The sequence below is a fragment of the Lynx rufus genome, unplaced genomic scaffold (genome assembly GCF_022079265.1).
Source record: "Lynx rufus isolate CCGP_SWC_20201006 ecotype Redwood Valley unplaced genomic scaffold, mLynRuf1.p SCAF_8, whole genome shotgun sequence".
NCBI lineage: Eukaryota > Metazoa > Chordata > Mammalia > Carnivora > Felidae > Lynx > Lynx rufus.
The window spans coordinates 36,356,372-36,369,741 of NW_025814896.1; the positions used below are offsets into that span (position 1 = coordinate 36,356,372).

At 39.0% G+C, this 13,370-nt stretch overlaps 1 protein-coding gene and 1 pseudogene across 1 annotated transcript in view; both read left to right on the forward strand.

The window, feature by feature from the left end:
* The window catches only part of SLX4IP (SLX4 interacting protein), a 177,975-nt gene that overhangs the window by 14,794 nt on the left and 149,811 nt on the right, over positions 1-13,370 (forward strand). The window contains exon 2 of the mRNA XM_047068248.1: positions 5,244-5,299. Within this exon, the coding sequence (XP_046924204.1) occupies positions 5,273-5,299 (27 nt within the window). The 5' untranslated portion in view covers positions 5,244-5,272. The remainder of the gene's footprint in view (positions 1-5,243; positions 5,300-13,370) is intronic.
* LOC124504441 (uncharacterized) lies at positions 5,472-5,568 on the forward strand (annotated as a pseudogene).

Genomic DNA, 13,370 nt, shown 5'->3' on the forward strand with positions numbered 1-13,370 from the left:
TCTTGGTCTAGCCCATGATCTCTGCTTTCACCATATCCTGGGATTTCCTCTGCCTTTTGCCTATCTTGGCCTTCCTGTTTCCTGTATCTTCCTATTTCTTGGTTAATTTCCTCATTTGGGTGAAGCACATCTTTAGTAGCTTCCTGAGAAAGAATGCATGGGATTTAAATTTTTTAAGACCTTGCATGTCTAAAAATGCCTCCTCCCCCTCATGTTTAAAATGCAATTGGAGGTTGGAAACAATTTTCTTCAGAATTTTGAAGCTATTTCTCTATTGTCTTTTAGTCTCGGGATTTGGTTTGAGCAGTTTGGAGCCAAATATTTTCTTACCACTGCTTCCACTCACCTCCCACACACTTTGTGTATATATGTGTGTGTGTGTGTGTGTGTGTTATATTTATATATATATTATGTATTGTATATGTTATACATATATATTACTTATATATATGTATAATATATATATAATTTTTTGTTCCCAATGCCTGATGTTTTACTGTGATATATGCCCTAATATGAGTTGTTTCCATCCTAACTTTCATGTATGGATCCTCCTGTACTGGTCCTTTAATTTTTAATGTGTTCTTATTTTTCATCTTTTTGATGAAGTTTCTGAAGGACTTGCTGAACTTGATCCTCCAGCACTTGTGTTGTTTTTTATTTCAGCTATCATAATTTTAATTTGTTGTTTTCTGAAATTCTCTTATTTTTTGTTATTGTATGTATTGCTTTTTGGTTGCAGTATCTTCTATCTCCCTGATATTAATGATAGTTTCTTAAAAAATGGTTCCCTTTCCCTGCATAGTCTCGGTTTTGGCCAAGTAATTTCTTTTTCTGTTTGTTTTGTTTTCTTTCATGAAAGAGTTGTTCCTTGGATAGCAGGTGATTCCTGGTTGTTTACATGTATTTGAGAGTGGGGCTTAAAAAGATTTGGAAGTCAGTTCTCCATACAGATGTGGGGCTTGTGGGTGTGGGCTTCACTTTAGAGCCATCTGTCTAGGTTTTTCCCGAGAGTCCCTGATGTCAGTATTTAGAGATCCTGCCTTTTAGGTTAGTCCAGTTCCCTGAATGGGGAGGTTTTAGTCTATTTGGAGAGGCTAGGCAGGATAGAGGGGTGTATTAGTCAAGGTTCTCTAGAAACTCAAAACCAGTATGAGATATATATAAATATTATAGGAATTGGCTCATGCTATTATGGAGACTGAGAAGTCTCACCATATGCTGTCTGCCAGCTGGAGAACAAGGAAAGCCAGTGGTGTAATTCATTCTCCGTGCAAAGGCCTTCGAACCAGGAGTGCTTAAGACTGAGGGCAGGAGAATATGGGTGTCCCAACTCACTCTTCCTGCACCTTCTTGTTCTATTTGGGCCTTCAATGGATTAAATGATGCCCACCCACATTTGGGAGGGCCATCTGCTTTACTCAGTGCACCAATTCAAATGCTAATTTATTCCGGAAACACCCTCACAGACATATCCAGGAATAATGTCTTACTAGTTATTTGGGCATAGATAACTCAGATAAATTGACACATAAAATTAACCATCATAAGGGGCATGTGGGTTGGGGAAGTTATCAGTAAGTTTGTAAATCTTCCCTTAATTTTCTCTTTTTTTCAGTAGAGTAACCCCACTTTATGCTGTGCCTGGTGTTTTCTAGACCAGAGATCCTCTGTCTCACCCTCTCCAGAAAGTAATTCTCTAGGTTTCTGCAAGGGTGAGAGAGGGCATTTGCCTGGCTGAGCACAGTAAAGGGTCGTATAACAGTTGACTCTTTTTGTTCTTAAAAATTTTTTTAAATGTTTATTTTTGGCGGGCACCTGGGTGGCTCAGTTGGTTAAGCATCCTACTTCGGCTCAGGTCATGATCTCAACGTTCGTGGGTTTGAGCCTCTTGTCGGGCTCTGTGCTGACAGCTCAGAGCCTGGAGCCTACTTCAGATTCTGTCTCCCTCTCTCTGTCCCTCCCCTGCTCGTGCTCTGTCTCTCTCTCTCTCTCTCTCTCTCTCAACAATAAAAAATGTTAAAAAAATTTTTTTTTCAATATTTATTTTTTAGAGAGAGAGAGTGAGAAAGAGAAAATGAGCAGCAGGGGAGGGGTAGAGAGAGTGGGAGACCAAGAATCCAAATTAGACTCCATGCAGTGTTAGCACAAAGTCTGACACAGGGCTCGAACCCACGAACTGTGAGATTCTGAACCGTGAGAACCTGAGCCAAAGTCAGAGGCTCAACCAACTGAGCTACCCAGGCGTCCTAGAACAGTTGACTCTTGAACAATGCAGGCTTGAACTGTGCAGGTCCGATTATACATTTTTTTTTTTTGATAAGTACAATACAGTAGTATAAACGTATTTTTACTTCCTTATGATTTTCTTAGTATTCTCTTTTCTCTAGCCTACCTTATTATAAGAATACAATATATAATACATGTAGCATACAAAATATGTGTTAATCAACTATATGATCGGAAAGGCTTCTGGTCAACAGTAGGCTATTAGTAGTTAAGTTTTGGGGGAGTCACAAGTTATACACAGATTTTCTACTGTGTGCGGGGCCGGCGCCCCAACTTCCATGTTGTTGAAGGGTCAGTTGTATTTGATTCTTTTGTATTGCCAACAAATATTCCACTGTACGTATATACCACATTTTGTTTATTCATTCATCAATTGATGGACATTTGGGTTGTTTCCATTTTTTGGTTATTGTGAATAATGTTGTGAGCATTCCTGTATGAATTTTTATGTGGACATATGTTTTTCTTGGGTTCATACTTAGGAAATACTGGATCATATGGCAAGTGTATGTGTAACTTTTGGAAGAATTGCCAAACTGTTTTCCAAAGTGGCTGCAGCTCCCACCAGCCATGATGAGAGTTCTAATTTATCCACATCTTTGTCAACACTTGTTATTATTTGTCTTTTTTACTTGAGCCATGCTAGTGAGTGTAAAGTGGTATGTCCTTATGGTTTTGATTCATATTTCCTTGATGGCCAATGAGTTTGAACATCTCTTCATATGCTTATTGGCCATTTGTTTTCTTTGGAGAATTGTCTGTTCAAATCCTTTGTCCACTTTTAAGTTGGGTTATTAGTCTTTCTGTTAATGAGTTGTAAGAGTTATTTATGTATTCTGGACATGAGTCCCTTATCAAATGATTTATAGTTATTTTCTCCCCTTTGGTGGGTTTTCTCTTCATTTTCTTGATAATGTCCTTTGAAGCACAGAAATTTTTAATTTCAAAGACATCTGATAATATCAGCTTTTTGTTGGCAGGGCGTCACTTGTGCCTTTCGTATCTTATCTGTGTTTTCTTCTAAGAGTTTTACGGTTTTAAAGGTGTTACATTTTGGTCTTTCATTGATTTGAAGTTAATTTTTGCATGTAGTGTGATGTAGCAGTCCACCTTTATTCCTTTGTATATGGATATCCATTTGTCCTGGCACCATTTATTGAAAAGACTATTTCCCCATTAAATTGTCATGACATGTTTGTTAAAAATCAATTGACTATAAATGTGTAAGGGTCTATTTCTGGACTCTCAATTTTATTCTATTGATCTTTCTATCCTTATGCTACTATCATCCTGTCTTGATTGTTGTAACTTTGTAGTAAGTTTTCAGATGGGGAAGTGTGAGTCTTCCAACTTCTTTTTCAAGTTTGTTTTGGTGGGGTGCCTGGGTGGCTCAGTTGGTTGGGCGTCTGGCTCTTGATTTTGGCTCAGATTGTCATCTCATGGTTCCTGGGATCAAGCCTCACATCTGGTTGGGATTCTCTCCTCTCTCTCTGCTCCTCCCCTGCTCATGCTGTCTCTCTCAAAATAAATAAATAAACATTAAAAAAAGAAAAGCTTGTTTTGGTTATTCAGATCCCTTGCATTTTCATATGAATTTTTGGATAAACTTGTCAATTTCTGTAAAGAATTCAGGGATTTTGATAGAGATTGTGTTGAATCTAGATCAATTTGGGAAGTATTGCTATCTCAGCAGTATTGTCTTCCAGTGCCTGAACATGAGATGTCTGTCCATTTGCTTAAGTTTTTAATTTCATTCAGTAATGTTTTGTGATTTTTGTTGTACAAATCTCATTATCCTTCTGTTAAATTTTTTATAAGTATTCTTTTTGATGCTTTTGTAAATGGAATTGTTTTCTTTTTATTTTAATGTTTATTTATTTTGATAGCAAGAGAGAGAGAGGGATGCAAGGAGTAGAGATGAAGAGAGAGGGAGAATCACAAGCAGGTTCCACACTGTCAGCGCAGAGCCTGATGGGGGGCTCAATCCCTTGAACCATGAGATCATGACCTGAGCCTAAATCAAGAATCAGATGCTTAACCAACTGAGCCACACAGGAGCCCCTGGAATTGTTTTCTTTTTTAAAAAAAATTTTTTTTTTCAACGTTTATTTATTTTTGGGACAGAGAGAGACAGAGCATGAACAGGGGAGGGGCAGAGAGAGAGGGAGACACAGAATCGGAAACAGGCTCCAGGCTCTGAGCCATCAGCCCAGAGCCTGACGCGGGGCTCGAACTCACAGACCGCGAGATCGTGACCTGGCTGAAGTCGGCCGCTTAACCGACTGCGCCACCCAGGCGCCCCTGGAATTGTTTTCTTAATTGCATTTGAGGATTATTCATTGCTAGTATATAGAAATATACCTGCTTTAAAAAATTTTTTATTTGTTGATAATTTTTTAGTAATCTCTGTACCAAAGTGGGACTCAAACCGACTGAGCCACCGAGGCGCCCTATGCTTCTACTTTTTTTTTTTTTAATATTTTAACGTTTATTTATTTTTTTTGAGACAGAGAGACAGAGCATGAATAGGGGAGGGGCAGAGAGAGAGGGAGACACAGAATCTGAAACAGGCTCCAGGCTCTGAGCAGTCAGCACAGAGCCGGACACGGGGCTCAAACTCAAGGACCGCGAGATTGTGACCTGAGCTGAAGTCGGACGCTTAACCGACTGAGCCACCCAGGCGCCCCTGTGCTTCTATTTTTTTAATAAAGGGATGTGAAGCATTGATATTAATTCTTTAAACATTTGGTAGAATCCATCTGAGTCTGTGCTTTCCTTTGTTAGTGGTTTTTAAGTTACTAATTTAATGTATTTTTAGGACCAGTTATAAGTAAACATTTAAATTGCAAATACTTATTGATATTTGATTATTCAGTCTTCCTTTCTCCTTTATATTACCAAATAGAAAAAAGATGTTTATACACCTACTTACAACTTTTTCTTTTCCATTAAAGGTCTGTAATTACTCTGGAATCAGTAAACCATGGCGTCAAAGAAATTTGCTGTTAAAGTAAGTAGCGCTTAATAGCCTTCTCTAAAATGGTTAATCATTTGCTAATATAACTGAGTTCGGTGTGCACTGACAATTGAAGCCCTGAACTTTCCTTCTCCTCTTTAAATTAGGGATTTTACTGACAACTTTAGGTGATTGAAGATTTGCATGTTAAGAATGAGATGGAGGGGGGCAGCACAGACACTAAAATTGGAACGATGCAGAGAAGGTTAGCACGACCCCTGAACAAGGATAACATGCAAATTCATGAAGCTTCCTCATTTTTAAACTTGCTCTCCCTTGAGAAAAAAATTAAAAATGAGATAGAGGAGAAAATGAATAGTTCATGCGGTTATGAGAGTTGCTTAAAATCTAGGTAAGATGCCTTTTGGTCATAACTTTGTCCTTAATGTTGAAAATTGTTATTCACGTTTGTATATCTGTGACATGATTTTTGATTATGACAAAGCAGATGAAAATAAAGAGGTAGGCAGCAAATGCTGCAGGTGGGTGAATGCCTGTACAGAGGTCTCTTGCCTGGCCGTTCTGTGTTGTTTTATTTTTGTAAGTTTCTCTTCTGTCTCTCTTGATGGCTGGGGCTGAGACCTCAAGTGTGGGGGGATGAGGGAACCGTGTGTGAGGGGTGGTAGGGAAGGAGAGGGGAAGAAGTGATAGTATAAGGTCTCTGAGATGCCTTCACCTGTGTTGGCTGTTTAGGACATCTTTTCTATACTAGTGTTACATTTAGTGCATTCAAAACACCAAAACAGGGGCATGTGGGTGACTCAGTCGGTTAAGCATCTGACTCTTGATTTCAGCTCAGGTCATGATGTCACGGTTCGTGAGTTCAAACCTCACAACAGGCTCTGTGCTGACAGTGCAGAGCCTGCTTGGGATTCTCTCTGCCCCTCCAGCGCACGTACATTCTCTCTCACAAAATAAATAAATAAACTTAAAAACAAAAACACCAGAACAGACAAATTACAGTAGTTAGCCAGGTCAGATACTACTTAATATTGTAATTATATATTATTTTTATCAGGTCATGGCTTATTAGATTTACAACATATTTATACATTTCACTGCTTACAATTATTTCTTGTATCTATGTGTTCTGTAGTATTTCTTTTTATGAGAGATTGTTAAGTGGTGAACTTTCCCTGTTTGTCTAAGAATGTATTTTTTGTCTTAACTCTAGAAAGTTGGTTATAGAAATCTAGGTTGAGCATTATTTGTCCTCAGCACTTGGGAGATATTTTGCCATTGTCTTCTGGAATCTGTTATTGCAACTGAGAAACATTGTAGATACTGACTGATATTTAAAACCACCTTATAACTTAGTGGCTTAAAACACAAGCCATTTCATTCTTACTATTCCAGGTTGCCCAGTATCATTTGGGTCATTTCTCTTTTTGATGATGGCTGGGGCTGCAGTTATCTGGGGACTCCGTTCAGCTGGAACATCAAGCATGATGTACTCACATCGCTGTCAGCTGATACCGTGGTTGGGCTCTCACCTGGGGCTGTTAATTGCTGCCCTTCATTCTCATTCACATGGCTACTCTGTGTGGCTTGGGCACCAACTAGCATGGTGGCTGAGTTTTGAGGGATGGTGTCCCAGAGCAAGAGTTTCTAGAAGACAGAAGTATAATTTGCCAGTTCTTTGAAGGCCTGGGCTCAAAAGTCTCAGGTGGCACTTATGCTGTATTCCGTTGGTCAGCACACCCAAAGGGCCCAGCCCAAGGATAGTAGCAGCTTTTGATGCAAGAAGCAGCATATGCTCATAGAGAAAGGAAGAATTGTGGGGGCTCATCTGTGGAAACTAGCCACTACCGAAGTCTGCTGTCTGCCTCATTGTGATTTCTTTCTTGGTTATCAAATTTTTTCTTTCTGGGTCCTCTTTAGATTTTATTTTTGTCTTTGAGGTTTTACAATTCATTATGAAGTCTGAAGCTTAGGCTTGTTATTTACGTGGTTTGGGAGGCATTGTCCATTCCGACAAATGCTGCTCTGGTAGGCTTGTATGAGTGCTGCTTGGCCATTTGCCTTTTATTGTTTGTCTCTGTGTCCCTACATTGTGTTCAGAGTGCTTTTTTCTTTTCTTTTTTTTAAAGTTTATTTATTTATTCTGAGAGACAGAGGGATGGGGGTGGGGCAGAGAGAGAGGGAAAAAGAATCCCAAGCAGGCTCCATGCTGTGAGCGTGTGTAGCCCAATGCGGGTCTCAAACCCACGAACTGTGAGATCATGACCTGAGCCCAAATCAAGAGTTGGACACTTCACTGACTAAGCCACCCAGGTGCCCCCAGAGTGCTTTTTATTGGACCTCTTCCAATTCATTAAAATATTCTCATCTGTATTTACTTTGCTATTTAATCTGTATTTAATCTACTCTTTAACTTGTTTATTTTTAGTGACTACATTTTTCAGATGAGAATTTGTGTTTGGTTATTTATTTTATTTTAATTTTTTTATTTATTTATTTTTTTTATTTTTTTAAAATTTTTTTTTTTAACGTTTATTTATTTTTGAGACAGAGAGAGACAGAGCATGAACAGGGGAGGGGCAGAGAGAGAGGGAGACACAGAATCTGAAACAGGCTCCAGGCTCTGAGCTGTCAGCACAGAGCCTGACGCGGGGCTTGAACTCACGGACCATGAGATCATGACCTGAGCAGAAGCCGGACGCTTAACCGACCGAGCCACCCAGGCGCCCCTATTTTAATTTTTTTAATCTTTGTTTATTTTGGAGAGAGAGAGACACAGAGAGACAGACAGAGCCCGAGTTGGGGAGGGGCAGAGCAAGATGGAGACACAGAATCCAAAGCAGGCTTTAGGCTCTGAGCTGTCAGCACAGAGCCCAACATGGGACTTAACTCAGGAGCTGTGAGATCATGACCTGAGCTGAAGTCAGATGGTTAACCAACTGAGCCACCCAGGTGCCCTGGTTATTTTTTTTTTTTTTAATTCAAATTATACCAGTTCTTTTTTTATATATGTATATATACTTGTGCTATTTTAAAAATGTGTTTCTGTATCCTCCTTTTATCTTCTTTATAATTTTAAAGTAATTTATTTCAGCCTTTTTTAGATTATTCTGTCACTTCCACTATTACATACTAAGTGCGGAATAAATTGGTGATCAGTGTTCATGTGTGTACTTTTTGCTCATTTTCAGTCATATCCCGCACATGGTCCGTGTGCACGTGCATGCGCGCGCATGCGCGCACACACACGGTGGAAGGACCTATGAGCCCTATAGTGCAGCTGAGCACTTCCAAATTTACTTCTACTGGAGCCACTGGCATTTCAGTGGTTTTGGACCAGGCTTTGTATTAATTTCATGGCTTGGGATTCCACCACCTTGTGGGTAGTACAGCTTTGCAACCCACAATGGAGTCTGGCACGAGGTTGGTGTTTTTAGTATTTTCCAGTATTTTCCTTGCTGTTTTCCCTTCTCTTCCCCCTATTGAAGCCCTGGATTGATGGCAAGCTTCCATGTTGCTTCCTTGGTCTGCAGGCAGTGATTTTCTTTTTTTTTTTAGTTGCATTTTCATGAAGGTCACAGTTTATCAAGAGAATGAAGGAGAAAGCTCTGCTGAATAGTTCCTGCTCCAAGAAATTATGGACAAACTGACCCATTGTGAACCAGAGTATTAATATATGGGGATATCTACAAATCCCGTACTTATTTATGTGTCAAGCATTGTGCAAAGAACTGAAAGTTGAAGTTCTTAACAGCTCTGAGCTTAACTGGAATGAGTTTCTTCCCATCTCTGCTTTCTCTTTTTTCCTTTTTGGGCATTAGGATACCAGCTCTCAACTATCATGGCTCCCACATATTCTGACCAGCAGGCTTGAACCTTCCAAAGGGGTGATTTTTTTTTCTCCTCCCTGCTTTATTGAGATATAACTGACATATAACATTGTGTAAGCTTAAGGTGTATAAGGCAGTGATTTGATATGTGGTGAAATGTTTACCACAATAAAGTTAGTTGACACATCCTTTACCTCACATAATTACCATTTTGTTGTTCTTATGTAAGAACATTAAAGCTCTACTCTGGTAGCAACTTTCAAGTATACAATACAGTATTGTTAACTGTTGTCACATTAGATCCCCAGAACCCATTCATCTTATAACTGGAAGTTTAACCCATTGACCAACATCTTTCTGTTTTCCCCACTACTTGGCCCCTGACAACCACCATTCTGTTCCGTGTTTCTATGAGTTTGATGTTTTTAGATTCTATATATAAGTGAGAGCATACGTGATTTGTCTTTCTCTGACTTATTTCACTTAGCATAATGCCCTCAAAGTCTGTCCATTTCTCACAAACAGGATTTCCTTTTTTTTAAGCGGCTAAATAGTATTCCATTGTGTATTTATGCCACATTTTCTTTATTCATTCATTCATTGATGGACATTTAGGTTGTTAGGTTGTCACAATTCCCATTGTGAATAATGCTGCAGCAAACATGGGGTGCAGATAGTTCTTTGAGATAGTGATTTCATTTCCTTTGCATATATACCCAGAAATGGACTGGTTGGATCACAAGGTAGTTGAAGTTTTAGTTTTTTGAGGAACCTGCATACTGTTTTCCATAATGGTTACACCAGTTTGCATTCCCACCAGTCATGCACCAGCCAGGGTTCCCCTTTCTCCACAGTCCCGCCAGCATTCCTTTCTCTTGGTCTTGTTGATAGTAGCCATTCTAGTAGGTGTGAGGTGATACTTGGTTTTGATTTGCATTTCCAAAGGAGGGATTATTAGTATTGTTAGGGGTTTATTTATTTACTAGGCTTCTCAGACAGAGAACCATCTTTTGGCTTTGATTTTCTTTTTCCTGTAGTGTACTTGTTTTCTGTTTTTTGGAATTCTTTCTTATTTTATTCTGTTTGAGCAAATGTGCTCTTCTTTGTCCAATTTAAGGTGAAAGCTTAAATCATGAACCTTTTCTAATATATTTGCTTAAAGCTATAAATTTTTCTCTGTAAATGTTTACTAGTTTAATTGTATCCTTGTTTTGTTAGAGATGCAGTTAAAGAAGGAATTTTGTTTTTCAAATAAACATATTTTCTAATTCTATGATTTAATTTTTGATCATTGGGTTATTAAAATATATATTATATAGTTTCTAAGTATTTGGGAGTTTTTTTTGTTTTTAAGTTTATTTTGAGAGTGTGCATGTGTGCAAGTTGGGGAGAGTCAGAGAGAGACAGAGGGAGAGAGAGAATCCCAAGCAGGCTCCCTGCTGTCAGTGTGGAGCCCTACTCTGGGCTCTATCAGGAAGTATGAGATCATGACCCTGAGCCTTGAGATTGTGACCTGAGACGAAATCAAAAGTTGAACACTTAATCAACTGAACCACCCAGGCATCCCGAGAATTTTCTAATAATCATTTTGTTGTTTAGCATAATTCCCCTATTTAGGAAAATATTCCATAAGCACTTGAAAAATGTGATGGTTGTCAGATGCACTGAATTATATATGTCACTTAGAGCAAGTTTTTTAATTTTGTTATAAAAATCTAATTTTTTTTTACTAGTTATTAAATGATAATCTAATGTTTACAAATAGTGTTTTCTTTTTATTTAGGTAAATTCCTAGTAGTAGAATTTCTGGATCATATGGCAGTTCTATTTTTAATTGTTTGGGGAACCTCCATACTGTTTTCCACAGTGGTCCTGCCAGTTGCATCCCTACCAGCAGAGCATGAGGGTTTCTTTTTCTTCACATCCATGCCAACACTCCTTGTTTCTTGTGTTTTTTATTTTAGCCATTCTGGCAGGTAAGGCAGAACAGAGGCATTTTCAGAGATGCAGAGTCTAAAACAATTTCCTTCGAGTGTGCTCTGTTTTAGGAAGGATTTTCCAAAATGAGGGAGTAAACAGAGCAAGAGTGAGACAGAGGGTCTGGGAAACAGGCAATCTTGCAGGTGAAGTGAATCCCATAGGATCAGCAGTGTGTTCTGCCTAGAAAACAGTCAGTTTGATTGGCACAGGATATAGGGTTCCACGAAAGAGATCTCCAACAAGAAAGGAAAGGCTGAAACACCTCACATATTTGAGGGTACAGAGAGGAGTTTTTTTAGGTCTGTCAGAGAGTGTGGGTATGATTTAGTGATAAGAATACGGGAAGCTAAACAAACAAAAAAAACGATGCAGCTCTTAACTAAGCGAATGAAAAGTTATGCAAGATAGGAAAGTGAGTACAGTACACTACATGGCTCAGCTTCGAACCGAGGGTACATTCCATACGTTGTGAACTCCAAATGTTGGAAGGCTGGTGAAGGACATGTGTGGGTGGTGGGTTGTAAGCACTGTCCTTTTCAATAGAAAATATGTGAAACTGAAATAATGAGAAATTGATAGTAATAACATAGTATTTAGAAATATGATAGTAAATACCAGATCAAATATCTGCTTTCAGTGTGGCTGCTCCTGGTGAGTGAGAGCTGGGGAAAGGTAGTGACAGGTTAGGGCAGAAGAGGCCTCTTTTTGATAAGTATTTGTAATCTGTGTAGATGCATTACCATAATCCATAATTGAGTGAGTAAAATTTAAAAGGAATTAAACAAATTTTCATATATATGTATGTACTTTTGGCTTTCTGGGTTGAAAAATATTTGGATAGAGCATGGTTTCTAAAGTAATAGAACACCCAATGAACACCAAATAGTTTGCCCCTTGCACCTCAGTTGTTTATTCTGAGACTTTCCCTGGAATGGTATTAATTATCCATGCAAACAGCTTATCCTTTTTCTTTTTTTTTTTTTTTTTTTTTATTTATTTTTGGGACAGAGAGAGACAGAGCATGAACGGGGGAGGGGCAGAGAGAGAGGGAGACACAGAATCGGAAACAGGCTCCAGGCTCTGAGCCATCAGCCCAGAGCCCGACGCGGGGCTCAAACCCACGGACCGTGAGATCGTGACCTGGCTGAAGTCGGAGGCTTAACCGACTGCGCCACCCAGGCGCCCCAGCTTATCCTTTTTCAATTGAAGAAAAAAGAAAACTCTTCTGACCTTCCTGCGTATAATAGAGCTCTTATTATTATTATTATTTGTTAAATCATTGTGTCTCTGTTCTTGAACTCTTTCTTTTAATTGTCTCCTAGGCCAGAATTCCAGGAAATGGCAATAGTGAATGAGGTGAGAGCCCTTGGAACCAGAGCTTTCAAGGTCTCTTGACTTGTTGGTCACTGCAACCTGTGGCAGGGAGATAAGTCCTATACTTCCAGGACTCCTTTCTAATTTGTGCGTAGTGGTGACAGCTGACACATCTTCCCAAGGCTCCTTAGTGATCTTAATTCTAGCTCTGCATCCACCTCAGTATTTTAGAATTTCCAAAATTATACATTGTTTAGGGGCCAGGGGTCAGTGAATTTCATCTCACAGGTTAGCTGCTTGTTTTTGTAAATAAAGTTTTATTGGAATGCAGCCACTCCCATTTGTTTACATATTGTCTCTGGCTGCTTTTATGCTACAGTGGTAGAGTTGAATAGTTGCAACAAAGACATCATTGCCTGCAAAGTTCTGAAATGTCTGTCTGTCTTTCTGTATAAATATGTCTTTTAGAGCACATCTCAATTCCTGCTAGCCACAATTCAAGTGTTCAGGAAGCACACATGGCTAGTAGCAGCTGTGTTGGACACCATGGGTCTCAATTCATGCATCCTTATATGCCCCCACCTCTTTGCTTCTTGTCAGAGTAAGCTTTCAATGAAGTTACCTTGGTTTAAACTGGCTGCAAGGGTGGATAAATTGGCAAGCCAAGGCAAGGCCGTTTCCTTTGCAAGTGGAAACGAGAAATAGACATGGACACAAACTGTATTAATCATGGGCTTTTATCCATAAAAACACAAAGCTTTAGTAAGAAGAAAATAAATTTGAATAACAAATTATGGCTAAAAGTGTCAAATCAGTATACATGGTATTTGCTTCTGAAAAATTTATGGGTCTACCCCCTGCTTTAAAGGTATTTTTAAAAGTATGTAATGTTGCCAGGCCTCACTCCTGATAATAATTACATCTTAGGATTTAAAATTTTTAGCTTGGGTTCCAGCAAAGCAGTACTTTGAAAGGTTCCT